The sequence below is a fragment of the Saccostrea cucullata genome, unplaced genomic scaffold (genome assembly GCF_032062105.1).
Source record: "Saccostrea cucullata isolate Sc308-1 unplaced genomic scaffold, CSIRO_AGI_Scuc_v1 ctg2758, whole genome shotgun sequence".
Taxonomy (NCBI): Eukaryota; Metazoa; Mollusca; class Bivalvia; order Ostreida; family Ostreidae; genus Saccostrea; species Saccostrea cuccullata.
The window spans coordinates 9,513-30,565 of NW_026935096.1; the positions used below are offsets into that span (position 1 = coordinate 9,513).

The 21,053-nt window shown below is 35.4% G+C and overlaps 1 protein-coding gene across 1 annotated transcript; it reads left to right on the forward strand.

The window, feature by feature from the left end:
• Positions 1-2,506: 2,506 nt before the first annotated feature.
• LOC134241868 (uncharacterized) lies at positions 2,507-8,633 on the forward strand. Its single transcript, XM_062723892.1, has 2 exons — positions 2,507-2,594; positions 7,582-8,633. The coding sequence occupies exons 1-2, from the start codon at positions 2,534-2,536 to the stop codon at positions 8,526-8,528; spliced, it is 1,008 nt and encodes a 335-aa protein (XP_062579876.1). The 5' UTR covers positions 2,507-2,533; the 3' UTR covers positions 8,529-8,633.
• Positions 8,634-21,053: the final 12,420 nt, after the last annotated feature.

Consider the following 21,053-nt stretch of genomic DNA (forward strand, 5'->3'; position numbering starts at 1 on the left):
AAGGACTTGTAAGAGTGGCCCCTAAATAATTTTGTTTAGTGTATCTCCACAACGAATAGAAATCTCTGAATAAGTATTGAACAAAAAATCTTCAAAATCACAAGACCTTTCATTTGATATCAATACAAAGGGGCTGACCCCTCAAATTAGGGTTTCAGAGGGGCCAAAAGTCTTTTATCTATAACTTTCTAATGATCAATATTTTGTTATACATTACTGAAGCAAAAGTATTTATCTTGACGATTTGCAACAATATATGATACAATTTTGATCATATGTTACGTAATAAGGGGTCAGAAGGGGCCAGAATGTCAAATCTTTGACGCTTTATATCTCGAAAAGGGGGAATATTTTGATGAGCAGTATTGAACAAAAGATGATCAGAGTAATGTTTTAAACAATATTCATACTTTGGATTTTTATAAAACGGCCCCATTAAGGACTTGTAGGAATGGCCCCTAAAAATTCTTGTTTAGTATATCTCTACAACGAATAGAAATCTCTGAATAAGTGTTGAACAAAAAATCTTCAAAATCACAAGACCTTTGATTTCATATCAAGAAAATGGGGCTGACCCCTCAATTTAGGGGCTCAGAGGGGCCAAAGTCTTTTATCTATAACTTTCTAATGATCAATATTTTGTTATACATTACTGAAGCAAAAGTATTTATTGCAACGATTTCCAACAATATATTATAAAATTTTGATCATATATTACGTAATAAGTGGTTACAAGGGGTCAAAATGACATATTTTTTATGCTTTACGTCTTGAAAAGGGAGTATTTTTATAAGCCATATTGAACAAAAGATGTTCAGAATATCGTGATAAAAACAGAAACTTTAAAGTTAATGAAGGAAAACTTAATGTCATTCTGTTTTAACGAATAACTCAGTCAAAATCACATCTCATCTTATCGAGAAATTCAACGGAAGACCTACTCGTTGCTCGCAACGAGATCTCATCTAGTTTTTCCTATTATTCCTAACGACTTTTCAACTTTATACACAACCATTCCCACGATAAATTAAAATCCAGGCTTTTAGATATCATTGATAGCTGTTTTTATCAATAAAAATGGAACTTGTTAATTTACTCTCCTGGTCATTGGTCATTTGCAAACTTATTTTGTAATTAAAAACAAATTCTGATTTCACAATCAAGTCCTCTGAAGTTGACGTTAAAAAGATGCTTTAGTTTCTGATTGACAATATCGATGTGGTTTCGTAAGACCAGGTATTCCAACATTGGAATTGTCATGGGTACACATTGCGCTCCGTTATTAGCAGACCTAATTTTATATTCATATGAAGCAGAATTTGTGAAAAATCTAATGCGTGGAAAGAAGAAAACACTTGCTGTGGCCTTCAACTCGACATTTAGGTATATCGACGACGTTTTGTCAATTAGCAATGGATATTTCCATTCCTATGTCGATACGATATATCCTGGTGAGCTTGAGATAAAAAAAATACCACATATTCTGACACCTCTGTTTCACACTTTGAAATTTTACTTGAAAAAAAACCCAACATTAATGATAGTCTAACAACCAAGCCATATGATATACGTGATGACTAACTTTGCTATCGTCATCTTCCTTTACTTATGCAGCAATATACCTTTATCACCCTTATACGGAGTGTATATATCTCAGTTGACTCGATACGCAAGAACATGGTCTATGTATGAACAATTTCTAAAACGAGATAAATTATTAACAAGCAAGTTGATGAAACAAGAATATTAGCAGTCTCGTTTAAAGTCATCATTTCGTAAATTTTATGTTGTTTGATACAATGACCTTGTTAGCCAATGCAATTTAACACTGAGACAAATATACTGTACAGTCAGAAGGTCTGTATTATTTATTGGCAGGGGATGCTGACTCCTCCATGGAAACTGATCCCACCTCTGAATTTTCGGAGGTCCGTGTTTGCTCTGCTCCTGTTTTGTATTGTTTTATGGACTTTGATATCGAAGACTGTTCGTTATTTCAATATCCTTCTGATGATCAAAAGACAAAAAAGTGAACTTTTTATTAAAATGACCATTATAGAGAGAAAATACTTTTACCTCCAGTTGTATCTCGTTTGTGCACTGACGATATGCCTGGCACTGCTTGTAAGAGAGTCTTACAAACGCTTTAGAGATAAGCATTTTGCTGAGGGAAAGTATTCAATACACTGAGAGGGACACCCTTATCATAAACAATGAACACGAATGACCAATAGAAAAACAATGGGCGGTTTTTTTTTTCAATAAAAGAACAACAGACGTCAAGGATTATGTTAAATAATAATTCGTAAACAACAGGTGCCGATATGACGAGAAACTTGTAGGTTATTTATACTTTCAGGCTAATCAGCCGAGTCTGTATTGAAAATTGATTTATCTTGAAACTTGTAAAATTAATATTTTTAAAAATCAGTATAAATTATGCTTTAATTCCTGACCAGTTTTAAAGGCTGATTAGATATGCTTGTTATTAGTGTGTGGAGGACCCTTAAGATGTTTCTGATATATTGAAATCATGGATGCTACAACTGAGTATGAAATAACTGAACCTGTAAGTTTAGGATTAAAACGAAGAGGTAAGTGTAACAAGAGGCCCAAGGGCCATATCGCTCACCTGAGCACATCTACTAGGAAAAAGCACATATCAGATCAAACTGAAAGTTAACTGGGGGGGGGGGGGCTTGAATTTTAACCCTCCTTGGTGTCATGATTTGAACAATGTACAATCTACACTACCTGAGGATGATTCCATATAAATAGAAAAATATCACTAATCATGGCTTTGAAGTACTTGAAAAGAAGATTTTAAAAAGTTTCCCTATATATCCTTATGTTATAACTATGGTCAGCCATTTTTGGCCCAAAACTAGCCCCAGGGGTCATGATTTGAACAAACTTGAATCTTCACTAACTGAGGATGAATCCACATGAATCCACATTAGTTTCATCTTTCCTGGCCCAGTGGTTCTTAAGAAGAAGAATTTTAAAGATTTTTAGCTCACCTGAGCCGAAGGCTCAAGTGAGCTTTTCTGATCACATTTTGTCCGTCGTCCGTCCGTCCGTCCGTCCGTCTGTAAACTTTTCACATTTTCGACTTCTTCTCAAGAACCACTGGGCCAATTTTGACCAAACTTGGTACAAAGCATCCTTGGGTAAAGGGGAATTTAAATTGTTAAAATGAAGGGATATATCCCCTCGCAAGGGGAGATAATCAAGAAAAAACAAAATTAGGGTGGGGTCATTAAAAAATCTTCTTCTCAAGAACCACTGGGCCAGTAAAGCTGAAACTTATGTGGAAGCATCCTGGTATAGTGTAGATTCTAAATTGTTCAAATCATGACCCCCGGGGGAAGGGCGGGGCCACAATGGGGTATCAAAGTTTTATATAGAAATATATAGGAAAAATCTTTGAAAATCTTCTTCTCAAGAACCACTGGGCCAGAAAAGCTGAAACTTATGTGGAAGCATCCTGGTATAATGTAAATTCTAAATTGTTCAAATCATGACCCCCGGGGGAAGGGCGGGGCCACAATGGGGAATCAAAGTTTTATATAGAAATATATAGGAAAAATCTTTGAAAATCTTCTTCTCAAGAACCACTGGGCCAGAAAAGCTGAAACTTATATGGAAGCATCCTGGTATAGTGTAGATTCTAAATTGTTCAAATCATGACCCCGGGGGAAGGGCGGGGCCACAATAGGGTATCAAAGTTTTATATAGAAAGATATAGGAAAAATCTTTGAAAATCTTCTTCTCAAGAACCACTGGGCCAGAAAAGCTAAAACTTATGTGGAAGCATTCTGGGGTAGTGTAAATTCTATATTGTAGGAATCATGACCCCGGGGGGAAGGGCGGGGCCATTATAGGGAATCAAAGTTTTACATAGAAATATATAGGAAAAATCTTTGAAAATCTTCTTCTCAAGAACCACTGGGCCAATTTTGACCAAACTTGGTACAAAGCATCCTTGGGTAAAGGGGAATTTAAATTGTTAAAATGAAGGGATATATCCCCTCGTAAGGGGAGATAATCAAGAAAAGACAAAAATAGGTGGGGTCATTAAAAAATCTTCTTCTCAAGAACCACTGGGCCAGTAAAGCTGAAACTTATGTGGAAGCATCCTGGTATAGTGTAGATTCTAAATTGTTCAAATCATGACCCCCGGGGGAAGGGCGGGGCCACAATGGGGTATCAAAGTTTTATATAGAAAGATATAGGGAAAATCTTTGAAAATCTTCTTCTCAAGAACCACTGGGCCAGAAAAGCTGAAACTTATGTGGAAGCATCCTGGTATAATGTAAATTCTAAATTGTTCAAATCATGACCCCCGGGGGAAGGGCGGGGCCACAATAGGGAATCAAAGTTTTATATAGAAATATATAGGAAAAATCTTTGAACATCTTCTTCTCAAGAACCACTGGGCCAGAAAAGCTGAAACTTATATGGAAGCATCCTGGTATAGTGTAAATTGTAAATTGTTCAAATCATGACCCCGGGGGAAGGGCGGGGCCACAATAGGGTATCAAAGTTTTATATAGAAAGATATAGGAAAAATCTTTGAAAATCTTCTTCTCAAGAACCACTGGGCCAGAAAAGCTAAAACTTATGTGGAAGCATTCTGGGGTAGTGTAAATTCTATATTGTAGGAATCATGACCCCGGGGGGAAGGGCGGGGCCATTATAGGGAATCAAAGTTTTACATAGAAATATATAGGAAAAATCTTTGAAAATCTTCTTCTCAGGAACCACTGGGCCAAAAAAGCTGAAACATATGTGTCCATGGAAGGATCATGGCGTAGTGTAGATTTCAAAATGTCTAAATTATGATCAGTGGGTTAGGTTGGGGATGCATTATGTATAACAAGGGTGAAATCTGGTAAAGAACAGAATGGTCAAAGCTTCTCAGGTGAGCGATGTGGCCCATGGGCCTCTTGTTCCTATATATTCCTATGTAAAACTTTGGTCGGCCATTTTGGCCCCACCCTAGCTCCGGGGGTCATGATTTGAACAAATTTGAACCTACACTACCTGAGGATGATTCCACATGAGTTTCATCTTTCCTGGCATAGTGGTTCTTGAGAAGAAGATCTTTAAAGATTTTTTCTATATATTCCTATGTAAAACTTTGGTCAGCCATTTTGGCCCCACCCTAGCCCCAGAGGTCATGATTTGAACAAAATTGAATCTACACTATCTGAGGATGATTCCACATGAGTTTCATCTTTCCTGGCCCAGTGGTTCTTAAGAAGAAGATTTTAAAAAGATTTTTCCTATATATTCCTATGTAAAACTTTGGTCGGCCATTTTGGCCCCACCCTAGCCCCCGGAAGATTTGAACAAACTTGAATCTACAATACCTGAGGATGATTCCACATGAGTTTCATTTTTCCAATTTCAGTGGTTCTTAAGAAGAAGATTTTTAAAGATTTTTCCTATATATTCCTATGTAAAACTTTGGTCGGCCATTTTGACCCCATCCTAGCCCCGGGGGTCATGATTTGAACAAACTTGAATCTACACTACCTGAGGATGATTCCACATGAGCTTTATCTTTCCTGGCCCAGTGGTTCTTGAGAAGAAGATTTTTAAAGATTTTTCCTATACATTCCTATGTAAAACTTTGGTCGGCCATTTTGGCCCCACCCTAGCCCCGGGGGTCATGATTTGAACAAACTTGAATCTACACTACCTGAGGATGATTCCACATGAGTTTCATCTTTCCTGGCCCAGTGGTTCTTAAGAAGAAGATTTTTTAAAAATGCTAATAATTTTTCACTAATTCATAATTATCTCCCCATGGAAGAGGGCGTGGCCCTTCATTTGAACAATCTTGAATTCCCTTCACCCAGGGATACTTTGTGCCAAATTTGGTTGAAATTGGCCCAGTGGTTCTAGAGAAGAAGATGAAAATGTGAAAAGTTTACGACAACGACAACGCCAACGACGACAACAACGACAACGACAACGCCAACGACAGACGACGGAAAAATTTTGATCAGAAAAGCTCACTTGAGCCTTCGGCTCAGGTGAGCTTAAAATTTTACATCTCTAGAAATAAAGGGCATTTTGTTAAGTTTTTTGGGTGTGTTCCTCAGAACATGGTATATTTATTTAATTTTTATTTATTAAATAATTGTAGAAGAACTAGGAATGATATTCAAACACTGTCCGTGAATGTCTTTTTTCATATTTTATTTATTCTACGTGTTAATATATAACAAGTTTATCTTTTTAAAAAAATAGGTGAGCTAGCGCCGTAGCAACTTTTAAACACTGAAAGGAAGGTCCGTGATTAAATGATTTATTTTGCTAAATTTTTTAATTGTTTATCGATGCTGGGGTGTGATAAGTGTGTTTTATAGACACGTAGGTAAAGAAACGAGAAGGGGGGGGGGAGATTTTGTGTTGACCCATTGGAGTTACCAGAGAGTTCCAAATGTGAAGTAGCTTCGCCCGTTGGGTCATCTTTGTCAAGAACTATTAGGTTAAAAGCCATGCACAGAATTTAAAAAAAAATAAATAATGTATTTGTTCGAAATTTTTAGTGTAAATCCTTGTTTATGGATTTTTTTGCTTGGCCTACATTGCCATGATTGCGAGCATTTAAAATATATTTTTACTATAGTGAGGTCTTGAAAAAAGAGTATTTGATATAATCTTTTGCTTAGACGTAAAAAAAACTCTCTTGTCTTTCTATAGAACAATCAGATAATGACTCGGGCTTTTCCGTCAGAAAAAAGGGAAAATTTGAAGTATTACAATTAGGCCTATATAGTAATTTTTAAAGTGTAAGATATACAATAAATAACGGTACTACGAAATTGTTATCGTATGGTCTATCTATAGTAGTTTTCACAGGTGGCAGAGGTATGATAAGTCCCTAGAGGAATTTGAAGCTTTTAGGAATAAAACATGTACAACTTACACAATGACCCATAATGATGGCACAGGGACAATCTCCAAATTTCATGTAAATCAAGCCCATTTTCACTATTTCGCCGCACCCGCAACTGCTTTTAGGCCCGTGCTAATGACCTAAGCTACCACAAAAATTGCATAGCAACATTTGTACATACCACTGAACAGCAATAGATAATGGCTCAATCACCGCTTTTTCATGCTAAAATTCATCTTTTGAACCCATCCCGTTTTTCTGGTGAAATACCGGAAGTGATTTTGTGATCTTAGTTTCGTACTTCTAGTCCATATCCCATATACAGTAGTAGTGACACTAAAGTGTCATATTTCAATAAAAATATTCAATTCCACCAATTCCCTCCAAATGCACCCATAAAATATTCTAGCTATAAAATTACCTATAATATGCATTCAAACCTAAGGTTTCTCTATTTTTTGACCGGTTCTTAATCCGAAACTATACTCTGCCACCTTTAAAGTTTTCCCAGAATGCATGACCATGAAGCCGAGCATGCGTATTCCAGGAATTTGGACTAACGTAGTTGCTAGCGCTCGAGAGCGCTAGCAAAAAGAATATCTTGCTATCTCTACACAATTGAATTTGAAACCTTTAATTATCAAGAAACATTTTATTTTTGAAAACAGGATCAGACAACGAAAAGAGAGAAACAAAGACAAAACTACGGAGAAGATCGGTCCAGAGACGTTATTTTTTAAGATCCAAGGCCCACAATGAAAAGTTGAACAAGGAATTGAAAGTAATAGATATTTATAAGAATTTGATTACTCAATCATTGCAAAGCGAATCACTGCAAAGCGATTTCTCATACTCGCCAAGTACCCCTATCAAGGAAACTGCTACAGGAAGTAGTAATGAAAAGACCGACTCGCGCATTGGTAGAGGTTCAATAAAGTATTCGAAAGAAAAGAAACAGACGATAGAAGAAAGAGATTGGTCAACATTTCCAATCTTTGGGAGTACACAGGAAGTGGATAAAGATGAATCACATGGGATTTACACGGATGATGGGAACAGCAAAGAAAATTCTGATGCATTAGATGAGCAGAGATTTCAGGAAATTAAAAATGATGAAGAGAACAGCGACGACGAAAATTCTATTACATCAGAACCAGTTATAAATGATGAGAGAGGCACAAAGCAGGAGCTTAGTGAATATATTTACAGAATCCTTCGATTTGATGAAAATTGTCAAAATGGACTGCGCCCAAAGAACATATTTTCAGGAATAAGTCTACAGCAACACGTAGAAAGGGGGAGTAAAGGTCAGGAATCGAGGTATATTTCCTGCTGTAAAACACTTGATGGCATAGAGAGGCTTGGAGGCCTAACAAATGAGTATCAAAGAGTTAGAGAGGTGGTACAGATAAATATCACGAAGCTTAAAGACAGAGCCCGAATTATAGATCTGACCAAGGAGGAAATACGAGAACGTCATATTTCACGATATTCTACAGCATGGGGATTTGCCGAAAAATTTGAGGAAGTGAATATAGACCCAACGTCACATGTTCCTTCAGAATGTGTGGAGAAAATTGGTGTCGTTCACATGAGAAGGTTTAAGAAAACATAAAGTGTTGCTCCCCTACCGCCATGAGAAGACATGTTACATACTTTACAAGATGACTAAGCGAAAGGAAATGCATAATGTTTTTTTTTGGGGGGAGGGGGAGGGGGACCGGCCCACGTGTAGGTTTAAATAAAATTTCAGATTTTCTGGAAAGCCATACCTGCAACTGAATAATCATCTCTTCACTAGTCTTACTGAAATACATGTAGCTCTCTAGCGCCACGAGTTTTGTCTTGTTTAAATAAGAAAATGGTATTAAAATCAGTTTCATAGAACATTGAATAGTAAAATACGCTGTCATCTTGGAAACACTCTAGGTCCTCTGTTGTGTTTATCAATATTTTCTTCCCATGATGACCTCGGAGTTTCGCAAAAATTCGACCGTCATAAGTCATTAGGTGTCATGGTTTTTTTATTTCTACTACTTCGCGAGTTTTTTTTTTCATATATTTCAGACCGTCTGGACGTCAAAGCTTTGTTGATGTAGATGGGTCCAGTTTGTTTTGTTTGGTTTCGGTTGTGAGATTTTAAGTTTCGTGTGTTTCCATAAACTCGGACTTTATCTTTGTATCTAATGAATTTTACATTAATGTCTCTGGTTTTTCAAGAGCTCATCTCAACGAAGTAGGGGGAGCTTATGTAATACCCTCGGCATCGGCGTTCCAGGTTAAGGTTAAAGTTTTTGGAGTGGTATTCTTTTTAAGTACTTCTATGTCCTATATTGATTAGATATGCATGAAAGATCCTTGTAGTGTGTTTCATGGTACCAGTCAAAGTTTCAGAAGCTGCAATTCTAGCAAAGGAATGACCAGGTTAATGTTTTTGAAGCTGGTTAACTTTTTGGGGGGCAGTTTTTGGTCTAGGTCTCATTTCCAAGTAACTATAAGCCCTATGTTGACCAAACTTGCATGGATGATACATCTAAGGATGCACACTACCAGGCTTGCTTCGTATGCTGAATCTGACCTACATTTTCCGCATGAGTGAACAGGTTTTTGGTGCAGGACTCATTTCCAAGTAACTATAAGCCCTATTTTCACTAAACTTGTATGGATAATACACATTATAAGGATCCACACTACCAGGCTTGCTTCGGATGCTGAATGTGACCAACATTTTCCACATGAGTGAACAGGTTTAAGGTTTTTGGTGCAGGTTTCATTTCCAAGTTAATATGAGCTCTCTAATGACTAAACTTGCATGAAAAGTACATCTTAGGATGCATACTACCAGACATGCTTCGGATGCTAAATCTGACCTACATTTTCCGCATGAGTGAATAGGTTAAAGTTGTAGCAGGATTCATGTCCAAGTAACTATGAGCTCTTTTATGACCAAAATTGCATGGATGATACATCTAAGGATGCATTCTACCAGGCTGGTGTCGGATGCTGATTCTGACCTACATTTTCTGGATTAGTGTAGAGGTTAAATTTTTATGCAGGTTCATTTCCAAGTAACTGTGAGCCCTATGTTGTGCAAACTTGCATGGATGATACATCTTAGGATGCACACTTATGGACTTGCTTCGGATGCTGAATTCGACATACATTTTCAGATAATGGACAATGTTAAAGTTATGGGTGCAGGTCTATTACCAAGAAACTACCCAGTAGGCATTTCAACGTTGATTCACTGTTGAATCAACGTTGAATTTTGGTTGCATATGAAAATTGAGGCAACGTTGAGACAAGACGCTGTTTCAACGTCAATTTTCAACGTTGAATAAACGTTGGAAATGGGTTGAATTTTTAGTTGATTTTTAGTTGCAAATGAAAGTGGATGCAACGTTGAAGCTTCAACGTTGTTTCAACGTCAGATATCAACATTGAACAAAAGTGAACATTGGTTGTAATTAGGTTGAGATTTAGTTGAAATTTTTCGGTTGTAGAAACGTTGATATTTGGTTGAAATCACGTTGAATTCATATTATATTTTGCTTTATAAACAAATAGGCTACATTTCAAATTCTAATAAAAATTTTTATTCAAGTTGCGTGATATTTATATATGTTGTAATCCAGTATTACGATTGTGAGAGAATTTATTTTAGTCTGTATTTTAAAGACAAACACAAATTCGGATTCATTCACTGAATCTCAAAAATCACTGATTGACAAAATTTATATTCCTAGTGAGAAGGGGTTCACAGTAATTACATCCAGGTTCTTCAAAGTTAGCGTCTATTCTACACTACTAAGTTCCACAAAGTGGCGGATGCATTGATTTTAATCACGCATATAGTTAAGTCCCACGAATGAAAGAAATGAACAGGAGAATATATCCACTAAATCAAAAGCCTATTAATAAAAGAAATAAAGATGATAAAGTCAATTGTTCGATACAATGTACGTAACACGTTATTTCAAACGATCAAAATAAAAATGCATGAATGATTTAAAAGAATCAGGCAAAGGAATATATTCAGGTAATTAACATGATTAAAAGAATTATAGTTGACTTCATCTTAAAATTCGTACTTACAAAATGTTGCATTCCTTTGTATAATTTTCACGGGCGAAGAATCTGATGCAATCAAGGCTGACTATACAATCATTTCCCTGCACCACTGGTTTATTGAACCTTACGACGAACTACAATTAAATAAATTGTATAATATATTAGTATACTTATATTTAATAACTAAATGAATATCAACAAAACACATAAATTTTTGCTGTAGATAAATTTTTAGCATATTTGCAAGTTCATATGCATTCGCAAAAAATTTTTTCTTTAAAATAAATTACCAATAAGAAAATGTAAACAAAGCAGTGGTAATTCGCAAAATTTTGAAACGTAAAAATTGAATTCGCAAAATTAAATCGACGTAAAAAATTCCAGATTTACGGTAATACACGAGCCAAGGATGTGCATTTCACTCACATTTCAAATATACTTATATAACAAGAATTACATGATGTACAGATACTAAAAAACTTAATTTCTTAAATCCATGTAAAGGAAATAATACTTACTGAGCAGAAGTTGATATTCCAGTCTTAATCCTTGTGTATATAGCTTGAAAACACATTAAATATGAACAGCAAGGAGACGCGCACTTCTTGTTTATCAGTTGAGTTCAAATGTTGACCTAGTTAAGCTGCAAACAGCTATACTCTGCCCAGCAAGAAAATTGCATAACAAGGTTATCCTGACACTGAAACTGACCAACTAAGAGAGAGGCACTCCTTATCTGATATCTCGAAGGTTTTTAGGGAGTGGATCTTAAGTAATGCTACATGACCGGGGTTAATTGTCAGTGTAAAAATTGTTATGTGTTTATTTGATTTTTTAATATTTTGTAAAAAGAAAGATTATAGAATTAATACACACAACAAAAGCACAATCTTATAAAATAAGACTTCTTAGATTCGCTCTGTATAACGATCTGCACAAGATCGGCACGGATCTATATGAGCCTAACTTTTAGAACATTAATTCGAATAAATACGTTGCAATTATTTTTAGTAATTCTATAGTAACATGGAATTACAGTGAGATGTTGGATAAAGATGTCATTATTTATTAAAAGCTTATATTTAACATATCTTTTAGATATGTAAAAAAAAAAAAATTCACAATCTAACAAAAAAAAAAACTTTTTTGAAACATAATGATAATGAAGTGTTAAACGTAGATGCCATACTTCATATAAACTCATATTTAAAATTTTATAATGGTATTAGCGGTAAATGGCACAACTCTTTTGAGTAAATCAATTCATAATGCATGCGTTTCATTTATTATGTATATTTATATATATAATATTTTCTAACAATGCACACAGCTGTGTGTATATTGCGAAAAATCGCATGGATTATAAGTTAAAGACACCTTTATTATATTCTGACCTTAAAAACTAAAGTGCTCAATACTCTTTACCTGTTGTTCCAACGTTAAATTTTTCTAACTTTCCTAAAATTGAAAATATGTTGCATCTTCCACGTTGTTTCAACGCTGAAATCAACAAACAGTCAAATTCGTATTTTTAAACCTTGTTTCAACTCTGCAATATCAGAAAATACTCAGCGTTGAAAATATGTTGCAGCTTCCACGTTGTTTCAATGTTGAAATATCAACGAACATCAAACGTTGAGAATTTGTTGCAGCTTCAACATTAATTATCGACGAGCATTCAACGTTGAAAATATATTGCAGGTTCAACGTTGTTTCAACGTTGAAATATCAACGAACATCAAACGTTGAAAATATGTTGCAGCTTCAACGTTGTTTCAGCGTTGAAATATCGGCGAACATTCAACGTTGAAAATATGTTGCAGCTTCAATGTTGTTTCAACGTTGAAATATCGACGAACATTCAACGCTGAAAATATGTTGCAGCTTCAACGTTGTTTCAACGTTGAAAAAAGATTGAGGATTCCACGTTGAAACCTCAACGTTGTTTTAACGTTGAAATATAGTTGAAAATATGTTGCAGCTTCAACGTTGTTTCAGCGTTGAAATATCGGCAAACATTCAACGTTGAAAATATGTTGCAGCTTCAATTTTGTTTCAACGTTGAAATATCGACGAACATTCAACGCTGAAAATATGTTGCAGCTTTAACGTTGTTTCAACGTTGAAAAAAGATTGAGGATTCCACGTTGAAACCTCAACGTTGTTTTAATGTTGAAATATAGTTGAAAATATGTTGCAGCTTCAACGTTGTTTCAACGTTGAAAAAAGGTTGAGGATTCCACGTTGAAACCTCAACGTTGTTTTAACTTTGAAATATAGTTGATCAACGTTGCAACCTATATTCCACCTCCTTTCAACGTTGAAACAACGTTGCGTGTCTGCTGGGTGTAAGTGTTATAAAAACCAAACTTGCCACATGATGCGTCAAAGGAAGAAAACTCTCAAACGTGCTTAAGATGCTGGATTTTAATGACATTTTCATGATGAAGATTGAAGAAATAGTTTGAAGTTTTTATAAAGGTCTATTCCAAAGTATCAGATCAAAATTGCATATATTGGGTGTACATGTATATTTTTGTTGGTTAATTGTGTGACTTTGCCTTACATAAAGACAGCATTCGTTGAGGTGAGCTCTGCAATCTCTGATTACCTACGTTTCCGGTTTGGAACGTATTTGCCCACCCTGTGTGACCTTGAAATATCTTTGTTCGAAATTTTCTCATTGTTTTCATTTAGAACCAGGTTGTTGATGACATTTAGAACTAGCTTATCAGTAGATTCGTTTTATTCTTCTGGTATGCCAGTTATTTTTAGACAATTTCGCTTTGAATATTGTTCCATTTTGTCGATTTTCGACGTGAGTTATTTTTTTTTCTGAGTGAGCCTTTCTCCAAGACAATTAAAAACTCCAGCAAGAGCGTTTTTAAAGTTATCTTTATTTAGAATGAGAGTGATTGCCTGTTTGAAGGCGTTTTCATCTAAGAAAACGGAGTCTAACAAATCACTGAGTTTGCTTAAATCACCAGAAAGTATGACGCTGCTGTCCTGTCTGGCTCTCTTGTATGGATTTAGATCATTATCATCAGCGGCCATAGTGCTTTACACGATGTATAAACAAACAGAAGTATAAAAAAGCCCTGAAGTTCTAACGTAGTCTTGCTTATGAGTGGTGAGTAGTTGTTCACAACTGCGACAAACACTCAATCAAAGTTTTTGGAAATTTCTGTCACAAATAACTCCCAAATAATTTTTTCAAGACTTCGTGGTACCCTACATAGTTCCAGTAGTCACTCATTCCTGAATATCTTGTTTCTAATCACTCAAAAAAGACAAACACTATCGGGGCCCCACAAAGTCCGTCCTGTCTACATAGTGACGTCACACAATCCCCATCCAATTTAAAACGTTTGCATTGGGTTTAAGAAAAACTTATTGTCATTTACTTCTTTGCTTACTTTATTTTATTTGCTTTATTTATATTTTGGTATAAAAATAATGATATATAAAATATATCTACATAAAAACTTAAAAGCATTTAAATATGTATATATGTATCTCATGCATTAATAAAATTAGACTGAAAGTTACATTTGAAAGAAAATAAAACATTTAAAACAATTTATGAAAAAAAGAGTATTTTTTAATAATATGTATTAAGATAATTTGAACTGCAATGATTTACATCGATGTTCAAAATGTACATTTAACATTTTAGAAAAAGAACCAACACCGACCACTGAAAACAGATAGGTTCAAGTGCCATGAAGGAGAAAAAATCCTTTGTCGCCGTGTGAATTAGAAAACATCATTTGAATTTTAAAAAGAGAAATGCATGTATAACACCAGTAAAAATAGTAACCAGCATAGAATTTTACGAAAGGGGATAATTAAATTTTTAAAAATATATATATAAATACATATTATTTTAAAAATTCATTTACAACCTTCTGAAAAATATTTCCATCCGGCTTCTACTGCTATGTTTGTCTGTTCAACCCAATTATGAACTTTGCGCTTCCTTTCTTTCAAGTAAAACCTAAAACAGTTACAGTCATGTGGCTCCACATCGCCGAGCAGAAAGACGGGGAGGGAGCGTCGTATTCTGATAACTGACCATTGTCTGATTTTCTGCTGACAAAAGCCACACCATATAAAAACTTCGAGACACAGACACTGCCAACTGTATGGGAAACGACCATCAGAAAAAGGCTGCAGAGAAGGGTTATTTCGTCATAAACGATTGATGTTACTTAGTATATTGAATTTAAGGTGTCATTTTAAAAGATTTATTTTAGCAGTACTGAAACAAATATAATCTCCAAACTCTTTCAAGAAGGATATGGTTCAATTATTCTGACGACGTTTCTTTGTCATATTGATTGTTTTAGTTTACCAATAACAGAATGCAAAATAGAATTTTATGTTCAATAAATTAGAAATATAGCAGAGACACTCAATAGCAAGTCAGGGCATATGCAGATTTATAGATGAATGTTTGATGACTGCATGAGGTTTCAATTAAAAATAGGAAAAAATGAAAATTAAGAGAAAAGCCATTCGTCAAATTAACATCTTTTACTTAGATACAAACCCTCCTCTTCTTGACTCCATGGTTTGTACAGTTATAAATGTTTTCATTCAAGTACCTCCGAATTACATGAACATGAAAGCTCAGATGAAGTATATTATTCACGATTTAATTTTCATCAGATTTAAGGAACACTGTCTTCTAACATTTTGAAACACATTAATATCATCCTTGTATGCAATAAAGTTGTTACATATACAAAGCTTTATCATTGTTTTCAACCTGATAACCTTTTGTGACTTTTATGTCGACAGTTAAATTATATTTTTCAGAAACAAATGTCAAACATTCGAAAGAAAAATATTTCCTTTCTTTTCTTTCAATGCAAATTATGAGAGTTTTGTTCCTTTATCCATTTCAGCTGGGTAACAATCAGTTGACATATTCTTAAGTATAGGCAGGTAAGAACATACGTAGTGAAATCCTTCCCTTCATTCTGCATGAATGCAGAATGTGTTACCGGAATGTGTTTTTTCCTGATTATAGAAGAGTTTATTCAACGTTTCCTTTAATGAGGCGACGCTCTGCGGGCGCCCTACAGTGATCAGTCTGTCCGTCCGTCCGTCTAGCTGTCCTTCCGTCCGTCTGCCCGTCCGAAATATTTTGTCCGGAGCATATCTTCTATTCCTTGGCCTAATCTGGCTCATGTTACACTCACAGAGTGTCTTTAGGTAACGGGTGTGCAGTGACCATGAATTCTATTTCATAGGTCATGGTCATAGCAGAATTATGTGAAAAAGCCTTGTTCGATGCATACCTTCTCTCTCCTTGGTTCAATCTGGCTCATGTTACACTCACAGAGTGTCTTTGGGTAATGGGTGTGCTGTTACCTTGAACCATGTTTCTGGGTCAAAGGTTAGCTCATAGCAGAATTATATATAAAAAATCCTTGTTCGGAGCATATCTTCTTTCTCCTTGGCCCAATCTGGCTCATACTTCACCCATAGATTGTCTTTGGGTAACGGATGATCAGTGACCTTAAACCATTTTTCTAGGTAAAGGTCAGGGTCACAGCAGAATTTTAAAAAAAAATCTTTCTTCGGAGCATACATGTATCTTCTCACCAATTTGTCCAATGTGGCTCATATTTCACTCACACAGTGCCAGTGGTCAATGAATTTGCAGTGACTTTGAGATAAGTTTCTAGGTCAATGGTCAGTAATAACCTTCCTGTTTAAATTCTTGTCTGGAGCTTATTTTCACTTTCCTTGGTCTAATCTGGCCCATACTTTATTAATACAGTGTCTTTGGGTAAAGGGTGTGTAGTGACACTGAACCATGTTTCCAGGTCAAAGATTAAGGTCATAGCAAAATTATATGAGAAAGCTTTGTTTGGAGCATATCTTCTCTCTCCTTGGCCCAATCTGGCTCATACTTCACCCACAGCTTGTCTTGAGTAACAGGTGTACAGTGACCTAGAACCATTTTCTAGATCAAAGTTTAAATACATAACAGAATTAATATGAAAAATCCTTGTTCGGAGCAGATCTCTGCCCTTTGTCCAACTAGGCTCATACCTCACTCACAGAGTGCCTTTGGGTGAAGGGTGTGTAGTGACCTTCAACCATGTTTTTTAGGTCAAAGTCTAAGGTCATAGCAGAATTGTATGAGAATACTGGTTCGTAGCATATTTATCTTCTTTCGGTCCTATGTGGCTCATACCTGACTCACAGAGTGGTCAGTGAATGTGCAATGACCTTGAACAAAGGTTCTAGGTCAAGAGTCAAGGTACAAAAGAGCCTCTCTGTTAAAAATCTTTGTTCAGTGCATAATTTCTTCCCCTTAAGTTCACCCAGCTTCAAACAGATAGACTGGGCATGAAAATTTGTGATTTTTCTTCCATATTTTAATAGAGGATATGCAACAATTAATTTTCATAAAGTTTTTCAATTGCATTATTTTTAAAGGAGTAGTTACTTGTTGTCCCCTTGAATCTCATACACATTCAAAATAAACCCCCTTTCAGCTACCTTACAATTTCATTGCTAAAAGCCGGGCCCTTTGAGATGGCCACTATCTCAATGATACATACTTTATAACTCTAAGGGTTGTCCCAAAACAATTAATTATTAATCAGGAAGTCGAACCATTTACTGAAATAAAAATGCACAAAATCTGTATTCATCAAAGCTTAAAAAGAAAATAAATTTTGAGGTATAAAGAGAAACAAATGCATAAATTCTGATTTTTGACATGTTTTCATTTTAATAAATACATGCATCAATCAGGAGACTTGTATAAACTTATCGACCAATTGCTTATGCAACAAATTTATAATTGTCAATTTTTTGTCATTCAGGAATGTGGTAATGTAATATATATCCTAAAATATAATCAGATCTATAAAAACTATACAGAATTAACAGTGTGAAATATACTTTTCTGAAATGTATAATTATTCCTTCTAGATTAAAAATGAGAAATCGACAAAACAAGACCAATTAGTATTCATCATTATGTTTCTAAAACTAACTTTACCATACCATAAATTCAGGTGTAAAGTTTGTAAAGCAATTAACATTTGTTGTTTAACCCATGGCCACTATATGCATGGCGTGACTTGCAAGTGACGTCATAATAGCCTTACTCAATGCAAGTACATGTAGTCTTATTGTAGACATGAAATTTTAATTCACATTTAATTTACTGCTAATGAGACTCTGCTTGCTAATTGGGATTATTAAGTTTGTCTAAATTTACCCGGCCCCTTGTATATTTTGTGAATTCCCTAGATATTTTAAACCTGCCTTTCATAAAGATATGGATATATTTTACAGGATCTTTATTCCCACTGACAATACTCGGATGAAATGTTATCACTTTACTCTGTTTTTTGAAAATTATTTACTTTCACTTTTGCATGTACTTCCAAAGTAGTATAAACAACCTAGCTAAGCGTGGATTCTGATTGGCTACGAGGATCACGTGGTCAATATGGGGGGCTAGGTGGGTCGAGTGCACTTTTTATGCAAATGAGGTAGAAAATGCAGGATTCTGATTGGTTAGGGGGCAAGGCGGGTCAACTCAGTGCAGCTCCCTGAGGGGCCTTGGTCACAAGGTTCTTGACTTTGGTGTCTTGTGAAAGGGCTTAATTAGTGTAGTATGCATGCCAAATATTAAATCTCTATCTTTCTTCGTTCAGAAGTTATGGCGAAGGTTAAGGTTTGTCGCCAAAAGCTATATTTAGCGTACAGGCCACAGTCAAGGTCACAAGGTAATTGACCATGGTGACTTTTAAAAAAGCTTAACAAGAAAACATTGATGATACCATCAATTGTCACCCGGGAAATAAATAATCTATGGAAATGAGTCTTGTTCATCAAACTGCTTCGATATGCGTGAATAGGAATGCGTCTAAATGATGGAGACGATAGTCGAGAATACTTTGAAAACTTGTAGTCGGATGAAAATCTAACAAAAACGATACCCTTTTAAACTTTATCAATACCTCAATTAAATGTTGGCTGCATAAAATATAAATTGAAATTAGACACATGCATCACCTATTTTCAAAAATGTATTTCACTTTAAGAATATAAAACAAGAACTGTGTAGAGTACGTTTTTATGCGATAAGTAAAATTCAATGTTCTAAAAAAGGGACCTGTCGTTTTTTCGATAGTAAATGATAAGCAACTTTATATATTAAATATCAAAAACATATATACTTTTACAAATTCACTTTATGGCAGTAAATATAATATAATATGTATTTCATAATTTATAATGGGAAAAAACATTCTGATCAACAATCTTTTTAATGTTTTGAAAACCTTTTATTCTGATTAACTTCTCCCACCTGAATCCCCATACACCAACACTTAAACTTATATATATAGAGCAGCTCGGTCCTCCGGGCTGCAATAAACGTTGTGTGTATACCAAATATAAAGTCTCTATCTTATATGGTTCGAAAGTTATTGCAAAGGTTAAAGTTTGCAAAAAACCTCTATTTTTAGCATATAGGTCACAGTCAAGGTCATCAGGTCATTGACCTTGGTGTCATTTGAAAGAACTTCATTAGTGGAGTAGGCATACCAAATATGAAGTCTCTATCAATCATGGTTCAAAAGTTATGGCCAAGGTTAAAGTTTGCAGACAAACAAACAGACAGACAGACAGACAGGACAAAAACAATGTACGCCTCGGATCTTTCGATCCGGGCACATAAAAACAAGATTAAAGTTTAGCAAGTTTATTAAGCCTTTAAAATATACAAAGTCAATACTTCCTCTGGAGTTTCAGCGTCTTCTCTGTGTTTTCTTGAGATTGATTTCCTTCGTATTTCCAAAGGAAATATTTTACACACCAATCACAGGCACAATTCTCCAATTCGCTGGCCAGGTGTTGACCTGTACGCCCTAGGCACGTGCTTCCCTCCCAAGGACACCTGGTCCGCAGGTGTTTTATCTGGCGTTCTCGGCACGCGCTTCCCGCCCAAAGGACACCAGGGGTGCGTTCAACAGCGTAGCTACTAACCTAGCAGCTAGGTTCTTGATATCTACCTCTATTGAACGGATAGCTAAATTTAGAGGTAAACAAACAGGGCCGACAAAATGCGTTTGGTTGTCTTTTACGTTTAATTTATTTAAGGGAAATGGATTTTAATGTGCATTCTGAATCCGGAAATTTCTGAATTTCAGTTCTGAATTTTTCAGACTAGGATTATATCCGGTTAAACTTCGAACAGACGATAGAGATTCCTGCGTTACGGAAAAATCCACCGATAACATTGACTGAGAGTGAGATTTTATGTATCTGATATGCATTTCTGTTACATACACTAACATCTTAAGTGCTTTGAGATATGATAATTTCCACTTTTCTTAATTTTCTACAAACGGAAAGAGTTGTATAGTCTGCAAGGTAATAGTTATACGTTACACACTGATCATGGCAAATTAACAATCTGCTAAGATGCTGGCAATCATACCATGCTTATTTGAAGCCTTCGACGACCCCCCTGAATTATTACATGTGTTAGGTTCCGACAGTCATGTAAGTGGAGCGTCTGGAGATGTGGTTTTAGCTGCTTCTTTACACCAGCCTGCATTAGAATTGTTCAATCACCGATTGATGGGTTTTGTAGAGTATGATGTGCCACTGTATAATGACTTAACATTCAAAGCCCATTTTCGAATGGTCAGAAGCTCATTTCAGGTGTGTATCTTAATCATTGCAATGTACATTAATTATTTTTAGTATTGCAGGACTCGACATCCATCCACCTGCCATCGACATGGTCTGAACTGCCTTTAGTTATCGCTGAACGGTGTCTAAGAATCAATGAAAATGATGGTTGCTGGAAAAGACACAGACTACAATACTCCGAAAATAATTTCCATGTCAATCTCATTGAGATGTTGTGTAAATTAAAACTATGTCATTGACAATAATATTATGTATTTATTATTAAAAGCTTTGAGAACTGTATAACATGTATGTATACTATAGATTATATGTTCAACTATATATATGGTGACATTTTATGACCATGTTGAAGAAATATTAGATAATTTTG

Bases quoted from the DNA above. Each gene is read 5' to 3' on its own strand.
- LOC134241868 (XM_062723892.1), top strand. From the start codon at position 2,534: ATGGATGCTACAACTGAGTATGAAATAACTGAACCTGTAAGTTTAGGA. The intron at 2,595-7,581 runs GTAAGTGTAACA...TTTTGAAAACAG, and splicing joins TTTAGGATTAAAACGAAGAG to GATCAGACAACGAAAAGAGA.